The 24112-nt window shown below is 39.1% G+C and overlaps 4 protein-coding genes across 5 annotated transcripts; 1 reads left to right on the top strand and 3 right to left on the bottom strand.

Moving 5' to 3' along the window:
- Positions 1-54: 54 nt before the first annotated feature.
- On the bottom strand, positions 55-9320 carry LOC140951138 (alanine--glyoxylate aminotransferase-like). 2 transcript variants are annotated; one of them, XM_073400356.1, is made up of 10 exons: positions 8811-9320; positions 7209-7273; positions 5926-6026; positions 5303-5458; positions 4582-4677; positions 3695-3764; positions 3064-3159; positions 2224-2309; positions 1417-1462; positions 55-896 (listed from the first exon to the last, which is right to left on the bottom strand). In XM_073400356.1, the coding sequence occupies exons 1-10, from the start codon at positions 9268-9270 to the stop codon at positions 777-779; spliced, it is 1296 nt and encodes a 431-aa protein (XP_073256457.1). In that variant the 5' UTR covers positions 9271-9320; the 3' UTR covers positions 55-776. The 2 variants fall into 2 exon arrangements, with proteins under 2 accessions (XP_073256457.1, XP_073256464.1); XM_073400363.1 differs by lacking the exon at positions 1417-1462.
- A 2390-nt stretch (positions 9321-11710) lies between these two features.
- On the bottom strand, positions 11711-14358 carry LOC140951094 (protein arginine N-methyltransferase 9-like). Its single transcript, XM_073400315.1, has one exon. The coding sequence runs from the start codon at positions 14313-14315 to the stop codon at positions 11841-11843; it is 2475 nt and encodes an 824-aa protein (XP_073256416.1). The 5' UTR covers positions 14316-14358; the 3' UTR covers positions 11711-11840.
- A 113-nt stretch (positions 14359-14471) lies between these two features.
- Positions 14472-18720, top strand: LOC140951215 (cilia- and flagella-associated protein 95-like). Its single transcript, XM_073400446.1, has 6 exons — positions 14472-14640; positions 15347-15458; positions 16185-16312; positions 16555-16623; positions 17404-17464; positions 18495-18720. Exons 1-6 carry the CDS (start codon positions 14522-14524, stop codon positions 18678-18680), a joined length of 675 nt encoding a protein of 224 aa, XP_073256547.1. The 5' UTR covers positions 14472-14521; the 3' UTR covers positions 18681-18720.
- An 894-nt stretch (positions 18721-19614) lies between these two features.
- On the bottom strand, positions 19615-23894 carry LOC140951245 (uncharacterized). The gene is made up of 3 exons (XM_073400481.1): positions 23772-23894; positions 22023-22176; positions 19615-19920 (listed from the first exon to the last, which is right to left on the bottom strand). Exons 1-3 carry the CDS (start codon positions 23805-23807, stop codon positions 19772-19774), a joined length of 339 nt encoding a protein of 112 aa, XP_073256582.1. The 5' UTR covers positions 23808-23894; the 3' UTR covers positions 19615-19771.
- Between the last annotated feature and the right edge of the window lie 218 nt (positions 23895-24112).

The raw sequence follows: 24112 nt of genomic DNA, 5'->3' as shown, positions 1-24112 counted from the left end.
CTTAGGGAGTGTTACACAATCCTTGTCAATAAAAGTTAGCATTAACTGCATCTATCTAAACCAATACTTTACTCTGTTGTACATATATTACCTTACAGTTTTTATCAGTAAAATTCTGTGCCTAGAGTTTAAATGCCCTGTACAAAGTAATTTGGTGAATCTTTCACCTTCATATTTTGGAATAAGTATTCTCGCACAAAAATTGAACCTGTCAAAATTTATCCTTTTTGTGTACCTATTACAGGGGCACCCAACGAGAATATAGTTCAAAACCACATAAACATAGCATTGTTGAACGTACTTTAGTATTTAAACGGTAGATAAAGGCTTAATTTTATCCCCTAAAAATTTTTCATCTGTTCGGATTTCCTAGCTGCAAGCATAGTGATCCGAAAATTATAGGGATCAAAATTTACCTTTTCGAAAATTTCAGCCAGAAAAAAAGCGCCCGAAAATTCTAGGTGACCTTTTTAGGGTAAAAATCCGTTAAAAATGGGCAATTATAAGATTTTTTTTGAAGTTCGAAAATCCTAGGAGAGGAAGGCAAGCAAGAAACTTTTCAGAAAATGATCCGAAAATTCTAGACCTCAAATCGTCTTCCGAACAGATAATTTTCCGAAAATTGTCGTCGGGTGCCCCTGCTATTATACAGAGTGAAAAAGAATAGTACAAGACGCCATCGAGAGCCACCTATGAAAATGTACTCTACACTCTCTGAACCATTTTACTTGCTATAATTTTTTTGTACAGTCATGCTACAATTTTGTTATCAATGCTTAAAGCTGAGATTTGGGACGTCCAGCGTGCACAGATTCTATCGCTTCTTTAAACAGTCGTAAGAATAAATCCACGTTCTCTGGGTAGGAATTGTGTCCCATGAATCCTACACGCCACACCTGAAAAATGAATAAAGAAAACAAAAGTTTGTGATACGGTAAAAGACCCACCAACTCTGTAGGAGAAACAACGTGAAATGTTTCCCTGCGAGCCGGTTATTTAATGCTTAATAACCCCTAGACATGCCCACAAGTCGAGCTAGAGGAGCCGAGCGAGTATGGCGAATATTGTGAGGAAGGCGCGAAATAGGAGCGAGATCTTCACGACGCTAGGATTCCCTATAAACTCCTAACGATCACTGGCCGTAATGTGAATAATGTACGTTTACAAAGATGCGTGCTGGAGTACCTCCTGAATTGGCGAGTAGACCGTAAGCATCCCCATTTCGGTACAAACCGCGTAACGTAACGTAAATGTTATATAACGTAACCTCCTTACACGGCAGAAGTCCGGGTTCCAATGTAGAAGTTAGGTAAAAATCAGATGAGTCGCGTGCTCAGCCAAAGCTAAGATTGATTCACTGTTCCGTTGACTTTGCTTACATGTAAACCATGATCAGTTAATAGCAAGGCGACTTACCATTCCTACTGTTGGACCCATACCACCTACAATTTCAAGCTTGTACCTGGCAAATATTGAAATAAATAAAATTACGGTTACTCACAACATAAGGATTTTTCAGTAGTATCCGTTTAGAACACAGACTGCAAAGAGAACGCACGTAGAGTTCACGAGGGACGGAAGTGCTAAACTCGTACGTTTGCAGTGAATTCGTGTACGAACTGAAAGGAACTGGAGTCGCATGGACGTAGCCTTAGGTCGACGTTCACCGGAGTGTCATCTATTTTCAGTCTTCGCTAATTTTTTTCAGACGAAGTTTAGTTTTCCTGCAGTTTCCACTGGAAGGTTATCCTGAAATTTTAGGCTGACGAAATCATAATCCGTTCAATGCATTAAAGAGCAGAAAGAAGGTGCCCATAAAACCTTCAAGAAATGGCGAAATAGTAGATTACAAAGAAATGCAACTTCGTACCGTTACGTAGAAGGGTATTCGAAAGGAGCTTTTCTTACAAATGCACAAAAAAAAGCAACGAGCCTTCAAACTGTGTATACTACTGACACAGACCATAGCTTCTGGCTACTCTTGTAAATTCAAGTGTTTTCTGTCAAAAATATAAAAGCTGCTAAGGGTGGAAATTTCGAAATGCATGGATGCTCTGCTTCTTTCCGGAATTCGACCACAGTGACCCAGTTCGTGGCTTCGTGGTAGTGACAGAATCTTCTGTTCGTAACACACGAGTCTACTGTTTGCATTTGCAAAACGGGAGGGGGGAAGGCGTGGGGTAGGCATATCTCAATGATAAGGAAGAAAAGTGTTCCGCTCACTTCTTCATCAGATAATCTGGGACAGCTTTCCAGTCTGGAAATCCTTCAGGGATCTTAATGCTTGTTACTGTTGGAAGACGAAGAGCCTTAAAGGAGTAAAGGAAATGGACATTTGTATTAGTTTGTAAACAACAGTAATACTAACCAGGCTGAATATGATAGTCACTGGGAGGAGTTAAGCAGATCGAGGAGGGGGTTATTATTTCCAATCAAAATTCCCGTCGTTAGTCGCGGATTTAAGCCGATCAGAAACTTCGCAATAATTTGAAGAAGCAGAACTATTTTTGACAATTACCCCATTATCTGCGTTTCTATTAGTGAATGGAAACGTAGTGATTAATGCTTCGATTCATTACAGCAATGTGAGAGTTAATGTATAAAGGCGCAATTCAGCCATTAAAATCAATGTTGAGTTGAGAACAAGATCTACTTATTTTTAACGGAGGTGTTCGTACTTGAAAAAGTTTGATAATAATGTGCCGTACGCGCAATTTCAAGGACAAAAACTGCGGAAATCCATAGCCTGTGCGTTGGCAATTTTTTTACCTGTTCAAAGAACCTCTATCGTTTAAGGAAGAGGTTTGACTACTGATTCTGTTGTTTGTTTGTTGTTTACTCAATCAATCCTGTTAGCTGTTCGCGGGCGGAGAGCTTAGAGATCGACAGAGGTCGAACGCGCTGCGTAATTTTTGATCAGTGCTCTTTTTTAAATTTAACAATAATATAGCGGACGATTGCAATAGTTGTATTATTGCTGACGTACGTGAAAACAACAACTTACACAGTCTAACAAATTGGTTTTACAATAAAACAAAAACAAAAAAAGAAGCTAAAACTCACCTTGTCCGCCACAAACATCTCCAACCCCATCTTCTCAAGCCCCGCCCAGAAATGTTCAATGGTGTCATGATGCCGCCTCCAGGAATTTTCTAGTCCCTGGTGATTGCCAAATTATTAAAATTTAACTCACAACGGAGATTATTGTTTTTTTTTTTTCGGTCAAGATAATTGGGGTGACCAACCCCCAGCAACGTACAATGTGATTCATCCCAGTGCATGCATTGTAGTTCAGACAAAATTTTAAATGATCACAATAGTTGCGTAACTAACCATCAAACCACGAACAAAGTCTAATTTCAAGAAGACAAACGGGTTACTTTGTAAAGAAACAGTGGTTCCGCATTGAGTGAAACAAAAAAGGTTGTCTTATCAACTGAGTTGTTTGAGGAAATCAGTCACCACAAACTAAGAGATAAGAAAGCTGACATTTTGGTCATTAGCTCTAAGACAGAGTAAAATCCTGAAAAACGTGCGGACAAGTCGTCCAATTGGGGTGATAAGACCTGGGACTTGAGGGTATGATCTGTACAATGGATATTGTCAACTTAGTCTGCGATTACAACCATATGGAAGGTTTTTTTGAAGATATTTAAGACATATAAAAGAAGAGAGCCCGGGCATTTTACTTTACCTCCTCTGCCAGAATAGCAAGGCTTTCTCTTAAGGCATAAACCAGGTTAATTGCAGCTGTGTGGTGGTATCTATGAAAAAAAATGTAACTATTAGTGTTTTTTTTTTAAATTTTGCAGAAGGGTCGATTTGATTAATCAGGTTCTATAGATTTTTTTTAAAATTATAGTTACACTTGAAACTCCCGCCTCTGAACAAGTGGATTGGCGGGTGAGGGTAGGGGAGAGAGGGTAGTTTCCCTTAGCCCCACTCCACAGGGAGCTTGCTCACAGGCTAAAAGGCCATTTTCACAATGACGACATTTGACTGCAACCACCAGAATTCACTTCGTTTTGCTTTCTTATTTAAATTTGTCAATCCTGCTGAGGTTTAAAAAAACAACGTCCTTAATTTGCACTAGAAAACAACAAACTAAAGGATTCTTGTAGTTGTAGAAAAATGACGTCATCATGCAATTATCCTACTCAACAACTGAAATTGCTTTAGGCCTTAACACCTCTTACTCTTAATACAAAGTACCACTTTTTCTCAGCTTAGGCAAAGGCATCTTTGTTAACCTAGACTTACTGGATGACAATCTCTTGAAAACTCTGTTTTTATGTAACATTTTTATATTTTACAAATAATTACCTGTTTGCCCTTTTTTCAATAAAGTATTAGTCAATTTTAATTTCTTTTTTCCCTACTGTTTTCCCTAGTGAGCTTTTTTATGTTGGTTATTACTGTATGTGTGTCAGTTCCACTAATGCTCGCCTCAACTACATGCAGCTGTTGCTAATTGCAGGCAATGTTTGTTTTTTGGTGAATTTGTCAATAAATAAAGTCAACTGAGAAGGCTGACAAAAAAACTTATAATGCAAGGATATATTGATGAATTCGGAAGTTTACCTTCTTGGTCCATCATCACATCCCCAGTAGTTGCCCAGTTCAGTCATATCCAGGTAAAATGATGGCACTTTGGTTTTACGACCATTCACCTTAGCCCTGATAACAAAAGCAAACAAATGACATTAAGCCAAGGTATTAAGTCAGCAGAGGCAGAGGTGTGGAGGTTAAGCAGTCTACCTTGAACTTCAGGCTCTGGTTGTTGAAACTTTGGATAGTACTATCCATCAGATAAATCACTATCCACTGGAGAAGTCTTGTTGGGGAAACTAATTGTGCTATATATACACTGGATAGGGATTTATCCAGGGGATAGTGATATATCCCAAAGTGCAAAGAAGGTGTCAGTTTTTCAGCTTGCCATTTGGGCAAGCTGTGGCTAACATAGTCTTTTTGGCTAGTCCAAAAAAAACTTTGATGAGCAGGATTGATTACGGTGCTTCTGTAATTTGAATTGGACCCCCATAAAACAGGGATTTACATTGTTATCTATGTATTCTCAGTGAAACTTGAACTGGTGAATAACTCAAGTGATCCTGAGTCGCCCGCAGGCGTTGACTCCATACAGGTCCATTTTGCAGAATATATTGGTACAGATTTTTAAATTAATCTCTCTGACCATTATTTCTGCTTAATGGGGCGTCTGGCCTCATAAATGCACAATATTATAAAACAAAATCTGAGAAACGTATTATTGAAGTAAAGTAATAAAGAAAACACTTACATAGCTCTAGGACTGAAGGTTATGGGGGCGACACCTGGCGGTGCACCTAGACACTTCTGAGAACCTGAATACACAACATCAAGTTCCCAATCATCAGTGAAGAAAGGTGTTCCACCAAGAGATGCGACAGTGTCTACAATTAACAAGCAGTCATGCCTGAAAACAGAACAAAAAACAGATCAGTTAAACACTGAACATAAAACAGTGCTTACCGGTATTTAAACGTAATTTATAATTGTCTAAAGGAAGCTTTTCACATCTCTTTTCATAAATCAAACATATTTTTCAGTGCTAAATCCCCTGTAAACATTTTTAGGAAATCAATGTTGTCTTATTTCTGATATAAAAGTGGAAGTCTGTTCTCTACATTCTCTTGGATTTGGGTCTGCCATTGCAGCCAAAGGGCTGCAATCTTAGAGAAAACTCTCCCTTGTTACAGACCAAAACATTACCTTCCATTTAAGCCCTTAATATATTTTAAAGACAAAGTGTTATTTTTTTTCTTACATTGATTTTAAGCCTGAAGAAACCTTTAGAGTTCAGAATGTTTCTTGTTTTTGTTGTTATTATTGTTTTCAAACAGTTTTTAATTTATAATAAAATAGTTTTTATTATTAACTAACTCATGACAAAGAGGTCCAAAGCCATCCAGTGGTTGACAAATTCCAGAAGAAGATTCACTGTGAACAACAAAAAGAGCTACAGGCTTGTGCTTTTCAAGACCCTACAAAAAGAAAAATGTTTACTTTGTTAACAGTACAGCATTAGTTGCTTGCAATTTTTTTGTTTAAGGCTGTGCTCTAGCAGTGTCCAGTGTCCCCTGGTGTTTAACTTTTGCCCCCAGGAGAGACTAGAAAATCTTTGCCATTTCATAGAAATCATATGCTGGGCACCGTAGACTTCACAGGTTCAGAGCACTAAGGGCTCCCTTAAATTTTTCTTAGAACACAGTCACTTTGAGAAGAAACCACTGGTGGTGTCGCAAATTGTTGACTAGTTTCTTAGGCTAAAGCCCACGCAGTGCAAACGGGTGCAACATTGTTTGTTAATAGCTCCCAACATTGTTGCATGTTACATGTTGTGTCCATTTGCAGTCACCATGTCGCATGTTGTTGCATGTTGTTAGGAGTTGTTGCACAATCTCTGAAACCAGTCAAACTTTTCTAAGCCATGTTCAAACAGATGCAACAACTCCAAACATTGTTGGGCCAACACTGTTGGGAGTTGTTGTGTCCATTTGCACATTGTTCAAGTCTTGTAGTTTTGGTGTGACACTGGCCTTACCAAAGGAACAGATAAGTCAGCTATATCTGCAACTATCTGTCACATATCTGTTACAGTACGGCAGTTATCTGTAATGAGTTCACCCATATCTGCAAATATCTGCAAAGACGGTCGCAGATATTTGACAAATATGTAGAAAATATATGCAAAGTATCTGTACTAAACCACATATATGTAACAGATATGGCTGAATATACAAAGAAATTACATGCTCTTAGCTTGAAGGAAATTTATTAAATTACCAGAGAACAGACAAAGCTATAAATATGGGGCCAATCAATAACAATAATATTATTGACTAACTCAAACAACCTTGTTTGGAATTCACTGTTTGCTTAATAATTAATTAAATGAGATTGAATTGTTTTGTTTAACCCCTTAGCTCCAATAAAGGTGACCAACAACAATTTTCCCCAACAGTATCAATACATCTTGCGAAATTGATCACGAAAGGGAAATACCGTTAGGTTTGATCTTTTATTTCATTCTCTCAACTAGTTTCATAGTTTTTTAAAGATTGTATGGAGACCTAGTCTCTGGAGAATTTCGTAGTATTGGGGTTGCAGAAAGGCTTATTTGGTTCTGGTCACTCGTATAAATAAAGTAAAACAAAAGAACTTGCCTCTTTTATCTCTTCATAAGTAAAATATCCACCCGGTGGCTTTTCAAGAACTCTGACATCGCATCCTTCCAGAAAAAAATCATTATACTAATTAATAAGCAGGTATAACAAAAACAACAACAAACAGTGGAATAAGAAGACTCAGAGGTGGAGGCTTGTAGAGAATTTGGCATTGATTATGTCGAGAAAGCAGCTTTTGCAACTTCAGTATCACTTTTCTCTGTAATCAGTTCCAGTTAAGTCATGCACTAGCAGCTGCTTTTTGCCTACCTTGTTCTCTTTCTTTACTTTTTGCTGCCAGACAAACAATTATCTCTGTCACAAAGTACATCTCAGGGCCGTGCAAAAACGTACCAAATTCTTCTGACAGCCAAATTGGACTCAGCCTATGGCTTCATCCAATTTTGGCTGTCCTTGAAATTTTTTCATCCCATTATTTCCAAATTGGACAGCATGCCTACAGTCCTATTACCTATACCAGGAGCCCCTAACCTAGAACGAGCAACTCCCATACTAGGTCTATGTCACGGCGGTTTTTACCGACCAGCTTATTTTTAGACACATTTTAAGGCACTTTTTCCCGCGAAATAAATAAATAGAATCTTCACCATGTCTATGAGTGCAATCGAAGTATAAGATATCAAAAAGGAAAACTAAATGTTATTAAAAGGCAAAACATATCATTTTTAGGTCTGTAGGTTAAGCTGACTAGTTTGTGGAATTTAAAAGATATTCAAAATTCACTCCAAAACCATCGAAAAAATAAACTGGTCCATGAAAATGCCGTGACACGAGTGCATGGAAGTTACTCACTCAGGTCTGTATTTATAAGTACAAAAAGATGGGTGCAGCAACGGCCACACAATCAGAGGTTGGTCTGCCTGTGAAGTGGTGAACAGTTTTGTACTGACAGACAAATTGGCCGGACATATAAGGGGCATTATTTTCCGAAATTGTGCCAAAAACGTTGATTTTTAAAGACAGTTGTCTGTAAGAACAGAGGAGGAATAACATAAAGAATGAGAAATTTTTATGTTTGTTATAAATCATTATCTCAAGGGACTTTCGATCTGGATTATTTTTACATGGTAACTGTTTAGATTCTTCGAGACGAACAAGTGACTTTTAAATATTGGGCGGGCGAAGACGCCACATGAACCGGAAGAATTTTAGTTCGCGAGAGCACGTAACTCGCTGACAACTCCCGCCAAACACATGAAGTCAGGTAATTTGGTTAAATGTTTGAAAATAACAAAAAATGTTTAGTCTTCGAAATCAAAAGCAATAAATTGCTCAGTCTGCTTTTAATACTTTGGCTAAAAGAAAACTTAAATTTTGCATATTATAGAGTTACAAATACAAAGCTAAAGCTTGGGAAGATCGAAATGCTAATCGTGAAATCTTCTGAATTTTTTAAAAGTAAAACCCCTTCTGGGCGAACAATATAAGGGCATTCTAAGTTGTCTGATCTATTTGGCACTTAAATGTAATCTTTCATTTGAAGACTAATGAAGAATTAAGAAAGAAGAAGAAGAAGAACGGGTTCCACGTCACGTACGGTGGTTCCTAGAAGCTTAATGCATTCTTTTAAATTTCTCTCACCTTGCCTTTCCGCAATTTCACGTGCCCTATTTCCCCACATTCCATTAACACACACAAGAATTGGTTCCCCTCGTTCTACGATGTTCATGATAGAAGCTTCCATTGCCGCGTGCCCTGCTCCAGTGATAGCAAGTGTATACCGGTTGTTTGTCTGAAACACGTATTGAAGACCTGCTTTCGCTTCGTCCATTACTTTGTAGAAATCTGCTTGCATATGACCCAAAAGGGACATTGCTGTAGCGTTATAAATCCTCATGTTAGGATTTGACGGGCCGGGACCAAAGAGATATTTTGTGGGGACCGTAAGTGGTGCCAGTAACTGAGGTGGAGCGGGGATCTTTGTCTCCCAGTCCGCCATCTTGGTTGCTGTTGCCGAAAGCGACGAAAGGGCCCTCGCTTGGAAACGAAGGGGGCCGCGAGCCGCAACGCTGAGAATACGTGCTAATTTCGCAACGCTCATTGCTCGACTTGAACTACGTGTAAAAATGGCATTCAATGAAAGAACAACCAGTCGTACCAGTGTTTATAAACAGAAAAACACGTGATCACAAGGGCGACAAAGGTCACTTCACATCACATCGTGCAAACAAGACAAGCGAGTTGAAAAAAATACAAAATTACGTTCGTGTCACGGATCATGAACATCGCTTAGGTTTTCAAAGATTTCAACCAGAAATAAAAGCTTTAATCGTATAGAGCGAACGAATGAAATGCATTTACATGGATACAGCTATCAAAACACGGTGAAGAAGAAAACAAAAATATTTTGCGCAGTATTTCGTTGGTGTTCACTTTCGGAAAATGATCATGACAACACAATAATTCGGGGGCGTGTTGAGGGGTGTGTACGTGTATTGGCGCATAATGACTTTATCCATGAAACGCCACGCAAGGGAAAGGTTCAAACAAGTTACAAAGCATTTTCGGCATAAAAAGGATTCGAAAACAGTGTTCTATGATAGGGATTTTAAAAACAGAAATGCTACAGGCCGAGGAAGCGCTTGTCCGGATGGTTCATGGAAAGTGAGTAAAATCGTCATGAAATAATACCGTGACAGTAAGCAATCACAAAGGAAATGTAAACTACCCAGAAATTAACACATTTTCCGTCTAATTTAGGTGACGCATTTCCTTGCTTCATCATCATTTCGTGCTGCTATGTATATTCCACGGGTCATAACACACGTCAATATGCCTTGTCATACTCTATTAAACCCTTGTAACATAACTGCTTATCACTATCACAGGAAAGGTCAAATGGGATTTTGAGAAGAACTTGAAATTATGTGAACTGTCACATAAAAAAGCAAGGAAAGTCAACTCTGTAAAAATATCGCCGGTATCGATAGAGGATTACAATTAGTATCCGGTCGTTTTGCCCGATTTACAGGGAATTAATTACCCGGATGTGTTTGTAGTTTCTCTTTTCTTTCTTCTCTGCTCTTGTTCTCTCTTGCTTTCTTTGTGTCTTTGTGCTATTTATGTTGACATTTGACCTGTGAGTTAAGATCATCCTGCACCGGGATAAAAAGATTAATAAATATTATTAATAATAGATCATAACAAGGTACAAAATAAAAAAGAGATTAATTTGCAATGTGTAAACCGTCTCTTGAGTACTAACAAATATGCTTGAAATGGAAGGGGATTTGTAATGGCTTGTGTTAAAGTTTGAGGATGTGTTTACCATGGGAGTAAAGCACTTATTATTAAAAAAGGTCCAGGACTAAGGAACTGACAAGAAGTAAAAGGTACAGGGTGTTGTCGCCCATCTGTAAAATACATCAATAATTAGTCCCTTTTTATTCTCAGAGATAGTCGAGCAAAACAATCAAAATCAAGGAGACTGGCCTCATCAGGTTAAATTTTTACCTCCTTTAAAGTCAGGCCTTTTTAGCATCTCTGAGAAAAAGAGGCTAATTGAATTCTTCAGTCAGTATTGAAGACTACAACTGCAGCCATCCTTGAATATCCCAGGCAAATAGACAAGCACCTAAAATTTACACCTTTTTTGAAACGTACAAATTTTAGAGGTACAAATATGAAATATTCACAAGGAAAATTTGCATTTCACATCGAAACAAGACAAAGTCATGATCTGAGAATACCAAATGCTTTCTTTCTGACAAATTCAGTACCTCAAACACATAAAAATATAGAGAAGACTCTGATATTCTGTGATATACTGTGATTTAAAATTTTGTGGCCCTGGCCTGTTATTTTGAACGTCATTTTGGGTGGGTTTATATTCATTTGGAAGGAGAGGCAGCTTATAAGCACAGAAAAGAAAACATAAAAAGTGTCTTTTCCTGATAATGACATATATTTATTCACTCACAAAGAAAACATAAAAAATGTCTTTTCCTGATAATGACACACATATTTATAATTTCGCCACATAAAACACTCAAAACTCTAACTTGAATTGAAGCCAGAACATAACATAATGATAATGAAGCAAGTATATGTTCTTGAGTAGAAAATATTTCACTCATTCACAGCACTCACTCTTGAAATATTTTTCAACAATTGAAGAGAAGTTTGATAACAATCTTCAAGTGGCCTAGCCTCCCTGCAGACGTCCTTTGGGGTTCGTTTGTCACGCATTCATTTCTCCCCACGGAGAAATGAATGCGTGACAAACGAACCCCAAAGGACGTCTGCGGGGAGGCTACAAGTGGCCACATAATAATTCATTATTCTATTATATAAACACCAGTAAAATACCAAACTATTTCACTTGAACATATAATTTTTTGTTGCAAAAAGTACAATTTATTATTTAAGCAAAGCACATGTGATCTTTTTAAATGTGAAGATAACATGTTATTTTCGGTTATTAACAAGATATCATGTTTTAGACAAAAGCTCAACTTTGGCTAGTGTGCGCCATTACCTCACCTTACCTTACCTTACTATATAAAAGGGGTAACAAAATTACCATGCTTATCCTTTTTACTATTATGTTTGCTGTTATCTAAGTTACTAGTCACCTGTATAATAATTAGTCACCAATAACATTATTGAACATTAATCCATAGCTACATTTACATTGATGAAAATACAGCTATTTACACATGAAGCTGAAATTAAAAGTTCTTGGCCAGCCTCCACAATCATGTCTTCTTTTAAAACAACAGCAGCTTGCCTCCAGTGTGATCCAGTGTAGGCCCCACTGTATGTAGACAGTGAATGGACATTGTCCATGTGCAACACATACCAGTAGGGGATAGCTTGGATTCTACCAGATTTAACAACTCTGACCTTCTGCTTTGAGTGAGTTTCAAGCATTGAAAGCAATCCTTGATCAGTGTCAAAGTTCTGCATGAAATTTAAGTCAAGAATTTTGACATGGTCTGTGACTGCTGAAAATGGTAGGGTTGTCAAGTCAATATCTACTTGAGTAGATACTTGAAACTCATTGACAAACCTTCCAATGTCAAGTCCCAGTGTACTGTCTTGGCTGAGGATTCGGCAATTGGCAGACAAAAAAGAAGATTCAATGCACATACAATACATAGTGAAGCCCATGGGAATAATTTGATACCCCTCCGGTCTCAATAGACATCCTCTGGCAAAGACAATATCTTCTACCACTTGCTGACGAATAATTCCTGATGGTTCAACAATGTCACTGATAAGAACATTCCACTTTCTTCCGGTTGCATCTTTGGAAATGTCTTCAAGTTTCTTTGGACCATACTCAATAACAGGTGGCAAATTGCTTCCATTTAAAATGTGTTTGATCCATTCTACATCATGTGGATTTGAGATCAGCACACAATCTGCTTTGCTTCTAGAGGCAAAGAATGGAAACAGGGAAGGACCATATGTGATGTCCAGAACATAATATGGGACGTCTCTTTTATGTTCAGATGTTTCATGTGATCCAGTTCCACCATTGTTGAAGATAGGATTTGCAGACTTCATAGCATCACAGATCGATTTGTCATAAAGTTCATTGAAGATTTTGTCATTCAATCGCCTCAAATAAGATGGTGGGATGACAGTAATATCTTTACTTACTTTGCAGTTAACTTCAGTTTCAAGATCCAAAGAAGTTGTCTTTACAGCCGAATCAACTCTTTGATCCTTTGATAATTGCAAGGTGATGTCTTCCTTGTTGTTTTCAGCACCACTGAAGTACAATCTCGAACAATCTTTGGAAAGATGTCCATAAATAGACATCAAGTCTCCCTTTGAAACTCTATTAATGCCACATAAACTACTAGCAGTGTCTTGATGCACTGGAAAAACTGCTTGTTCCCAGCAAAGAGAATCACTCTGAGGTCCAGTGGAAAGGGATATTTCTTCATTTAATTGTAGATCAAACCACATTGCAATAGCATCAACACAACCATCATTGGTCGCAAGGACTTCAAAATGCAATTTTCTGTCATCATTCAAGCTACTTGGATTATTAAAATTATATTCAGTAACTTTAAAAGGATGACAAAGAGGAGTAAATCCACCTTGTAGATTGTTTAAGCATTCAGTGCTATATGGCTCCAGCTGATTGCATATATTTTCGGCAGACCCTTCTGAACATTTTTGCATTACTTCACCTCCCACAGTTAGCTCAGGAAACATTTTTATTCCACTCACAACTGGTTTGCTTCTGGTTTGAGTTCTGATATCATCGCACATAATTGCCATAGCATAAACAACAGCTCCACTAGGGATGACCTTTGATACTGGCTTCCCATGGGAGGGTTTAGAAGGCATAAGTAAATGTTTCCACGCATGCTGGACAGTAGAAAGAATTCCCTCACCAAGAAGCCCACAGTCTAATGTCTCAGTCACCACAAGAGAAACTTTCTTGGGAATATCCTTACCAACAGTTATCTCTGTTGACTTCTTTTGAATACAGTGGACTGAACTATCCATGTTATTTGCTTTCAATACATCACAGCCCATTTCATACATGGTCTTGGACATTTCACATGCATAAACCTCTCTAGCTCCCCCCTGGACAGCAAACATGCTCAGAATACCAGTGCCACTTCCAATGTCTAGAACAGTGTCATATCCTTGGGAAATTGCCTTGCAGATGGCCTCTTTGTAAGCTAAATTTCGCTTCTTATCATTTAACATCCTAAAATGCCATCTTTCCACTAATAAATTGGCGATATTTTCAAGATATTCTCTGGCTCTAACACAGCTAGCATTTACACTCAAGACTCGTCTGAAACACGAGGCAGCTTCGTCGGTAAATCCCAACTTGAGCAAGTGTGCTCCTGTGTTTATAAGAACAGCCTCACTTTGTGGATAAAGCTTTAAAGCTTCCTGTAGACACACCATTAGTTTTTCTAGCTCTCCGTGTTGTTCAAGAATCTCGGTCCACTGGCGCAAAGCGACAATGAAGTCTTCCTCAAGATTATCTTTCGACGAAGGCTCCACATTGGCCAAGAAAACAATATGAGCCAAAGCTTCACCATACCTCTCTCTTCTAAGAGAGCTCTTAGCGGCTTGGAAGTGTTGAACATACTGAGAATTGGCTTGCATTTTAGCTTTGAAACACGTCGAGAAAGGACTTTTTAATACAAAGAGAAACACTCGCCGCCATTTTTGAAAGAATACTGCTGACTAAAAAACGCGGGCTCATTTTGGATGGACGAAAGCGAGACTAACGCGTTACCATGGATTTTACGTAAACTCTGGAGTTGTCCTTTCCATTCGTTTCACAGCTGTGAAAACAACGTCTTACAACCATGGCCGCTTCACATCCTAACCCACTGGCTTTCATTCCCGATTATGTTGAGAGAAAGGGTTCTCTTTTCTTGCGATCTGATCACATGGATTACGCCAGACCGACACTCGTGTCTAACTGGTGAGTTTCGACTGTCGGCAGCAGCATCAGGCCTTGCGTCTAAAGTTGCTTTGTCTGTATTTTAGTGTATCCTCTCCAATGTGTTTTATGACAGAATATAGTTTTTCTCAGTTTATTCTAAATACGGAAAATATGTGTCGATCAGTGGTAAAAGACGTTCGGTTAAACTTTAAGCTCAGCGTCCTTTGCACGGGATTTTTTTTTCTACTCTGCACCACAGGCAGACCATCCAAACTGTTCGAGGCATCGTGATGTCACGCGCGACGTGTGATCCATTTGTAACGCCCGCACTCAGCTTGATTCAAGTGATAGGTAGAAATGCTTCATAAAACACAGAATTTTGTACCTTTTGATCCCAAATGGTGGTATAATGTAAGAAAAATAAATAAAGATAACTTACCTAATGGGTTCCGCAGGACACGACACTAAAAACATACTGTAAGTTAGTTTTATTCATTTTTCTTACATTATATCACCATTTGGGATCAAAAGGTACAAAATTCTGTGTTTTTTGAAGCATTTCTACCAATCACTTGAATCAAGCCGAGTGTGGCTGTTATGAAATACAGTAAATGTATAGTATCAGATGTTACACATGACATTATGATCCCTTGAACAGTTTGGATGGTTTGCCTGTGTCTGCACATTTAAAACAAATAAGCTTACTTCAGTAACTTTCATCAGTCCACCTCTATGTTGCATACAGGCATCAAGCAAGGGAAGCAGAACCCAAAGATTATGATATCAAAGACTATCAACCTCAGAAGAGGAATCTGCATAATTCTACCTATCATCGCATTGGAAATGTCACAGATGGGGTGAGTCGGTAAACATGGTTGAAACTTGCTGCTCCAGATTTTTTAAAACATGCTAAGTTAATTTTATCATAGTGTTTGAAAAGCACACGATTATCACTCATAGATTATTTGATTAGCACAATCAGGTTATTAATTTCTCTCAGCCATAAAAGTCCATTACATCATTTCTAAATGATCCGAGTCTTAAGGAGCTTTAGTAAACATTTGGTAAAAGAGGGACAACTTAGGCAAGGCAGCAACAAATTGCTGCTCCTTTTACAGAAACCATGTACAGTACTACAGTGAAACCTCGCTATAACGAACCTCTAATTATAATGAAGTCCTCGGTATAACAAACGATTTTCTTTACCCCAGTAAAATTAATTATTATTGTAAAACATGTAAAAAAGAACCTCTTTATAGTGAACAGATTTTGCCAGCTAGTCCCTTGAGCCTTTGTTATATCGAGGTTCTACTGTATTTCACATCACAGGGGTGGATTATTAGCAATAATTATTAACTTTTCTAATGCCCCACCCTAACAGATAGTGAACAGGTCACCTACATGTATGTCTCATAGTTGTCTGTTGGAGGGGCTTTCAGGAGATGATCAAGTGTGGGTGGAATGGACTGATGCATATAACTTAGATATAAATTAAAAATACACCTCTCATTCTTTGAACAGACTATGTAATTCAGTTGTCAAGTCCATTGATATATATTTTTTTGAATCTGTGACTGCTTCAGTCTTTACCAGATACAACAAGTCATGACCAAATGGAGCAAGCAGTGAAACTAAAAAGTGATTTTGAAACAAGAGATACTAGACGGCAGATGGTTGACATCAATACCTTTAATAGCGTCAACTTCGAAAGGTAAGATAATCAATTCCTTGTTCAGAGATCAGAAGTTTTAAACCCTTTTGTATTTTTGTATTTTTGCATTTTCTGTTTGCTAGCACACCCACACAACCCATCTATATTAAGGTACACACAGTAATCTTCTGTAAGCTGATCCTAATTTACATATTTTTTTATTTCCAAAGATTTAATGCAAGTATATTTATGGTTACTGTATGTAGCACTCAATGATTTGTGTTTTTGTCTTAATAAATCAGAGACACTGGAGCTCCTGACAGAGGTTTTGGTAGTGTCCTCCCAAGACATCCCCAAGATCATGGAAAAAGGTATATTATAAATTAAAGTACTGCCAGAGCCTAAATGGGCTTCACCTCTGGGTAGATGATTTGACACAAGCACCCTGGAGGTGTACTCTCTTATGTGGTCTATACAGGGATGTGTCGCTGGACAGGGTATGGTTTTGACCATTCTGTCGTAAACAGGGTAGTTTTAAACTTTCATGCAAGTCTGTCCTATTGATAAAGAGGGTAATGCCTCTATCTACAATTGATTCCAATTGCAAGATGAAGTTTCTTTAATTTTGCACCACCGGTATACAAAAGCAGTGGCTATAACATGATTTTGCTGATCTATTGCAATTGCCAATAAATGGCTTTAAAACAGGATAGCATCCATTTTGTCCTTTGTCCTAAATAGGGTAACAAAATTGAGGTTATTACAGTGTCAGGGTGTCCCTAACCACCCACAACTGATATACCCAATTAGTAAAATCCAACTAGTGGTCTATTATCAATACTGCATTCTGATTGGTTGAGCTACTACTAGGCTATATGTTATATCAAAGCCTTAACTCCGGGACATGCAGCTTATTTTATATCGTAAAAAAGGTACATACATGTAGTTACATGCAAATATGGGGAAGGCCCCCTTGGATCCTATCAGTCTAGACCCAACCCCCAACCATGCAGCTAGCAGCGTCTTGTGCCTCATTGATACCTATTTTTATCCCTTATCCAGTCATGACGTTGATAAAAAAAACATACTTTTTTATTTGATAAAATAATATACATTGATTTTGTTTTTGTTTTTTTTTTTAATTAATACAGATACCTAGACACGACATATAGAGTGGACTATGATTCGCCGTATCCATACGAGCAACAGAAGGTATACTCCGATTATTCAGTCAATTCTTCGTTTAGAGCCCAACCTACCTACCTATATATATTGCAATAATAGAATCCTCCCCTTTAACTGAGTAAAGAATACGGCTTAATATTTTATTAAGATTTCCTGTGAAACGCAAGCTACTTACTAGAAAACTTACCTAGATTACGTCGCACCCTTGAACATGTCTTGCAACGTTTTTATTGCCGGTATGCGTTGCACTGAGGAGAATCAAGTTATGCCGTTCACAATAATTTGACACTCGAACGTAAAAGTTTATTTCAGAGGAAGTTACATGTACCTTAGAAAAACGGTTCCTGCAGCTTGATAGGGAGAGCGCGGCAATATTGCGAAACAGGTTGCAAGGAAACTTCAGCGGCTTGGTGGGATATGCTCCTTTTGATGCGCTGTGTGTGGTTAAAAACCTGGAACCACATATCACTCCACCACATGTCTGCCGGTCTTCACTTACATCTTTTTGTAACCTCGAAATGTCCAAAGCTAAGCATATCGGTAAGGGTTTTGTGGCGTGTACTTACAGGATTTATGAGATGGATTACTTTTTGACGGCTAGGTTAAAGGCCGGAGGCACGTGAGTTTTCCAAATTTAAAGTGAGAACTATCACCAGAAATAAAAATAATCGCTCAGAGTACAGCATTTACAGAAGGTTTAAATGACAGAGAGAGATGGATTATACAAAATAAGGCATGGATGGACAAACTCCAAGAAGCTTTAAACGGATTGCTCCTTAAAAAGAGAAACGGGGTACTTGTTTACAAGAAAGCCTTCCTTGTCTATTGTCGAGCGAACCGCGAGGGTGCGACCCGCTCCTCGATCTCGCATCTCCTTTTCCGTGCCGCTCGGGGATGAGTCCGCACACATTTTCCCAAATAAAGAGCTTGCTCGCAGGCCGGTAAAGTAGGGTTCCTCTGTATTATGTCCTGTTCTTTGGTCCGGTCAGGATTGAAGCCCTCAACCTGAGACAGTATTAGTGACTATGATTTAATTTTTATTTTATTTGCCCCACAGACCCCTCCCCCAGAGCCCGACCGATCCCCTGCCTGGCGTAAATGCCACTCACAGTTTACAGACGTTGATGATTACAGACGTCACGGAGCAAACACTTGGCATGACGAGTCTGGAGTGTATGCTAACTCTGCGATACGTGGCGAAGTCTTCAAACCTACGAACCCGATACCTGAACGGCTGGCGTAAACCGTTATAAATAATAAACATGAACAATTTGATTTTTTAACCACTGCTATTTTTTCTTAAGAGGCGGATCGATACTTTATGTGATACTAGATTTAAGGAGTTTCGGATTTTCTTCGTCGTCATTGCCCGTCAACTACTGGACGTATAAGTCGGCTTATGATTAATTTCATTTTTTTAAATTTCCAACGTAGATAAATGAATGCTAGCTATTTCTAAGATAAATAATATTATAAAGAAATTCACCGTAAAGAGTTTTGTGTTAGCCTGAGATCATGCCCTCCCCCCATTGTATCTTACGGGAAGAAAGCGCCTGCTGGGTCGCGGGTTTTCATTTTTGAGCGGTCGATGTATCTTCGCACTTACTACCGGCGGAGGAGTAGGAAGGATTCAGAGAGGGGACCACTCATATTTGCTTGGAAAATGAAGACCTGTGGGGTGGGGGGGGGGGGGATCGCGAAAGTCATCAATAGTTATTAGGGGGGATCACTTTAGTGATTTAGTGAAGTAACATTCAAAGGGGGGATCGGCTAAATTTCACCTTGTTTAGCCCCAAAACCTCGCCCCTCCCCCCTCCGGCAATAAATAATGAGCGGTCCCTAACTCGAACCCGAACTCGAATCCAAACTCGATGTTTCGGGATTCCCTTACTACCGAAATTGATACACTTGTGTGCGGGAGGACGAGTCCAATCATTCAAGGAAATACAGTGGCTTCTGAAGTTTTTGAAGGTGATGCAAATAGCTTGAAAATTCTCTCGCTTTTTGATTAGCTGGCTGCATTTCTGTATTATTAATATTTTTTTCATCCTTGCTTGTCAAAGCGTCGATGCATTTCGAGAGGGCTACAAGTCAGTCAACGAACCCCCTAATTTTACACACCAGAGCATTGTTTTTACTGCAAGGCAAATAGCTGGAGAAACTATTGCACAAGTTGTCTCATTTTTTTTTGGTTTCTCCAATAAGAGGTTTTCTTTATTTTCGCTTCCACTATTTTTACTGTTATTCAGTTATTTTTTAGCTCGTCTCGTCCGTTTTTTTGTTCGGCCTTGAACTTCATCTGTTTCCCATCGCCTTTGAAGGACACAATTTAGTTCAGAAGAGTAGATTAAACTTTTCTTTATACTCCGCTGTCAGGTTGTTTGCCAGTCCCGTCAACTTTTGTAACGTTTCCGTTAAGGCCAATAGCTCATCGCTGAATGGGGTATGAGGGGTATTCCCGTTTTCGTCGTCCAAGGCGTGACCTACGTCAAAAATGGCATAAAGAAAATGGTATAAGACACTTATCAGTTTATTTATTCTTTAAATGTGATTGATTTGTGTAGTCTTCTTGAGGGTCTCAATGGGGTGGTGGCATTTACGGTTATCGGCTTAAAATTTTGGCTCTTTTACGGCTTCCGGTTAATTTTTTTCAGTTACGGTTAACAAAAAAGTTAAATATTAACTTCTTTTGTTTCAAAAAGTGAAATATTAATTAGCCCGTATTTTTTGAATCTTTAAAGCAAAATAGAGGTCTTAGGATCATGTCAGGATGAAATAAGCTATTCTTTTGCAAAATTTTAACATTTGATAGATCATACTTTTTATAAAGTATTCCACTTCTAATATTATTTTACAGATAGAAATGTCAACAGTCAATTTAAAAATAATCTTCGTGAAAAAGCAAAGCAGACACGCGAACGCCCAACTTAAGGCCGGGCCCCCGGGGTGGGGGGGTACTCCCATACATTACCTATACGGGTATGTGCCGCCCAAAGGGGTCGTGATTTTGAAGCTCCTGATTTAGAACGGGGTATCCATTTCAGAGGCGTTTTCTAGAACGGGGTATAAACTTTCGAACGCACGAAAGCTCCACTTTTGTAAGCAGCCATTTGAAAGTATTCAAGGACAGATTGCTTTTAAAAATACGGTTCAATGCGTTAACAAGCAAACTGTTTGTACTCTTGTTGCACCCTAGAACGAAGTATAAAAAATTGGCCCATTTCTAGAACAGGGTATCAGTTTTAGGGCGAATGCTAGAACGGGGTATAAAAAATTGGCCCATTTTTAGAACGGGGTATCAATTTTAGGGGAAATTTTTTCTAGAACGGGGTGCCAATTTGGAGTCCCAGGCGGCACATACCCACCCAAAAAATACCCAAGTGCCCCCCCCCGGGGCCGGGGCGCGACATTCATTACAAGAGAAATGGCCGTTTTCACACTAGAGACGGATTATATCGTGTGAGACGGGTTATCCGTTTGATGATTCGCGTCAGTTAAGGAATACGTCTTAATTTGAAAATGGAATAGTTTGAATTTTGAATAAATAATCCGCCCGACTTTTATCCCTCAATTTCGACGGACAGTTTGAAGATAGATTATTCGTTCCAGATAGCCTGTGTACGGCCGCCCACTCCCCTCGAAAAAAATCGGAGAAGAGGTGTCTGTCGGGAAGAGGGCGACCGTATACAGGCTAGTCTCAGACGGATAATCTCTAGCTCTAGTGTCAAAACGGCCAGTAACAAAATTCCCGTGTCCAGTGTTTTTAATGATAGCGAAGGACTGTACGGAACGACTGTCAGCCGATGCCTTGTCCATAAACCTCATTATTTCGCGCGGCTAATGCGTTTCGGGTAACGTGTTCCGAGCGAGTTCGCCACCGAAGTGCCTTGATCGAGATGGCGTGGGAAGACGCCATACAGGGACTAGGCATGGCAATGTCTACCGTAGTGTCAGAGAAAAATAGGGAAATGTTGTTTATCGGCAAAGTGTTTTACAGACACTGACATCTCTGTGTGCTGTTTCACTAGTGTTTCGAGGGACGACCTTCTGAAAATCGCAAATATGAATTCCCAGCAAGAAGCCAGACTTTCGCTATGGAAAAAATTTGTTCCCTGAAAGAGCGGCGGAAGTGGAGCCTAGGTCTTGGTCAACACCTAACAGGCGCTTGGCCCAACGTGCGTACAGAGTCAAAGTAGCCGGGAAATAAAAAAAACGCAACCATAAGTGTCATAAGTGAGCTTAGTACCTTCCTTAAAAGTAGCAAATCTAGGGAACAATTTCTTTTACGGTTAACTCTTTTTTACCCTATTTACGGCTAACGGTTAAAATTTTTCAATTTTTACGGCTATCGACTAAATTTTTGGCTGTTTTACGCCTATCGGTTAACCCCATTGAGACCCTCCTTCTTCGCAGTCATTTTTTAGTGCTCCTACCCCATTCGCGTCCCCAGAGCCACTTGGCTTAAAGTCACGTAACCCAAAGAAACAAAGGGCTATTGCACAGCGGACTATAGACGGCCGATGAACTGCTTGAATTGTTATTTTGCACAATAGTGTGTATCTAACTACGACATAAAAGATCATACCAGTAAGAACAATATTCTTGATGTTCCTTAGAACCGTAAATGATTCAAAAAGACTGTTCTCCAGGACCACTCCATTACTGCTAGAGAGAGACATATCTTGCAAGCTTTGAGGAACCAAAACGGCCTTTTCCATCTCCTCCACAGTATTTACAAACTGAAACAAAACGATGCAGGTGAAGCCTTGACCTCTTTTTCTGTTATCTGTCTTTAATGGTATCTTAGATCATAGAGGTATAAAAATTGAGTCACTTCCAGACTTGTCTCCAAGATAGGGTAGTCCAATTTTCCGACGAGCCCCACACCCCTGGTCACTCCTTTTCATGTGGACTCCCGGGTAGAACTTCACTCAAAACTGACATGGTGAAACACAACTAAATAGACCGTTCAAAAGTTCTCTGACACCCTTAATCAAAATATCAATGGTTCAACGTAAACCCCCTGGACCTGAGAACTGAGAATGCAAAAAAAAAAAAAAAATAGAAGGCAAAACGAACTCGAGTATGCGAGCGTATAGGTGAGCACGTTTAATGCTTTTGTTAATAACAAACTCATTCCCGGTTTCTGAAATGTATTTTCGTAGTTTGAGTCGTTTCGACTTGATTTTGTTGCCTTAAGCGACTGATTTTAAAGATACTGGATTATGACTGGGTCAAAGGAATTTCTAGGCTCCGGTAACTCTTTGGGAGCACGAAATTCTTCCTGTCCCTGCAGGGGCGGATCTAGGGGAAGGGTGCAGGGGGTGCGCACCCCCCCCACTCCCGAGATGACCTGCGGTTTTCTAATACAACTGGTATTCTGCCAAAAAAAAACTATGTGGTTTATTGGTGTTGAAGTAGAGCAAGAGACGAGTGCACCCCCTCCTAAAAAAAATCCTGCATCCGCCTCTGCCCTGAGTGGGAAAAAATAAGACTGCGAGAACTCCCTTAGGCTCGGTTTGCAGTCTCGAAAGTTTAAAGGTAAAATTTAATAAACCAGTTCTTTGGAGTCGAACTCTGAAACTCGAGTCAAAAAGTTTATCATTGCGGATACATACTGAAACTCTGCTGCAGACTAGACGATTGTACACGTTTTTCCTTTTTTGGCATAAATATTAATTGGGAATAAGTAATACAGTCGATTCGAACCCCGTTGGTAGGCGGACACTCATTGGTAAAAATAAATGCCATTTATTGCCAACAAAGTACTAATTGAATAAAAAAAGGTCATAATCTGGATCGTAAAGCAATGTCTTTTCTGAGTTAGACAAAACCGTTATTCTGCAGAGTATGTCCGTGGAAACAAACATTATATTAATCAAGACCAGCACCTGCTCTGCATAGCTCATTCAGTTGTGCCAATAGTCAGGAACTGACGTCTTATTCCGTTTGAAGTAAAAGCAATGAATGTTAACATTGGCATGATGTCACTATCCGAAAGCTTTTTACCTTAAAGAAAAAGTTTATTACAGCTGCACACAGTTGTCAACAAAGTGTCCGTCTTGGCGAGGTTTCAAGAGGTCGAAATTTTATGACGACAATGTTCCTTGTCGACGTTAACGGGTGTCCGTCCGTATTAGGTGGGCTGAATGTAAGGACTTTTTCCAGGGGCAAAGAAAACTTTCCGTGGTGTCCTTAAGCACGGTTCAACCGTATGATTTTTAAAATGGCAAACCTCCAACACACCCCCTCACCCGCCTTTATAATCGCAGACTATTTCTCAGGCAAAGGACACATCTCTCCAGAATTCAGCGAAATGAATTTCAAGTCTTACCTGGTAAAGTGATTTCATAACACTCCTGTTCTCCATTCTAAAATTGCGCTAATCTAGTATTCCTGCAGAAGAAGTCCGTCGACAGAACCGTCAAGGTAGGAAAGATTACAACAATTTCAAACACTTTATACAGATCTTTATGCAAGATCTGTCAAAATGTCTCAAGCATGACGAAACGCACAATATATTACGAAATAGGTATCACACTTTGCAAAACATACCTTTATTTCGTAATTCAGACAAGGTTTTATATTTTTCAAGTGCATCATCCAGAATATTCGAATGTTAAGTTCAAAGAATTGTTATATGCCACAGAATAGAGTGTTTCCAGTTATTTCGTG

This window comes from Porites lutea, chromosome 1, assembly GCF_958299795.1.
Source record: "Porites lutea chromosome 1, jaPorLute2.1, whole genome shotgun sequence".
Taxonomy (NCBI): Eukaryota; Metazoa; Cnidaria; class Anthozoa; order Scleractinia; family Poritidae; genus Porites; species Porites lutea.
The sequence above is the reverse complement of the archived record's forward strand: the minus strand, read 5'-3'. Positions and strand labels throughout refer to the sequence as shown.

What these genes read in the sequence shown, in the direction of transcription:
- LOC140951094 (XM_073400315.1), bottom strand. Translation starts at nt 14,315, where the DNA reads ATGCAAGCCAATTCTCAGTATGTTCAACACTTCCAAGCCGCTAAGAGC.
- LOC140951215 (XM_073400446.1), top strand. Translation starts at nt 14,522, where the DNA reads ATGGCCGCTTCACATCCTAACCCACTGGCTTTCATTCCCGATTATGTT. An exon ending in CCGACACTCGTGTCTAACTG is followed by an intron (nt 14,641 to 15,346) that starts GTGAGTTTCGAC and finishes TGTTGCATACAG; the next exon opens with GCATCAAGCAAGGGAAGCAG. An exon ending in CCCCAAGATCATGGAAAAAG is followed by an intron (nt 16,624 to 17,403) that starts GTATATTATAAA and finishes TAATTAATACAG; the next exon opens with ATACCTAGACACGACATATA.
- LOC140951245 (XM_073400481.1), bottom strand. Translation starts at nt 23,807, where the DNA reads ATGGAGAACAGGAGTGTTATGAAATCACTTTACCAG. An exon ending in TTATGAAATCACTTTACCAG is followed by an intron (nt 22,177 to 23,771) that starts GTAAGACTTGAA and finishes GTTTTGTTTCAG; the next exon opens with TTTGTAAATACTGTGGAGGA. An exon ending in CAAGAATATTGTTCTTACTG is followed by an intron (nt 19,921 to 22,022) that starts GTATGATCTTTT and finishes TTTTTGACGTAG; the next exon opens with GTCACGCCTTGGACGACGAA.
- LOC140951138 (XM_073400356.1), bottom strand. Translation starts at nt 9,270, where the DNA reads ATGAGCGTTGCGAAATTAGCACGTATTCTCAGCGTTGCGGCTCGCGGC. An exon ending in TTTGGACCTCTTTGTCATGA is followed by an intron (nt 5,459 to 5,925) that starts GTTAGTTAATAA and finishes TTCTGTTTTCAG; the next exon opens with GCATGACTGCTTGTTAATTG. An exon ending in AGATGTTTGTGGCGGACAAG is followed by an intron (nt 2,310 to 3,063) that starts GTGAGTTTTAGC and finishes TACTCCTTTAAG; the next exon opens with GCTCTTCGTCTTCCAACAGT.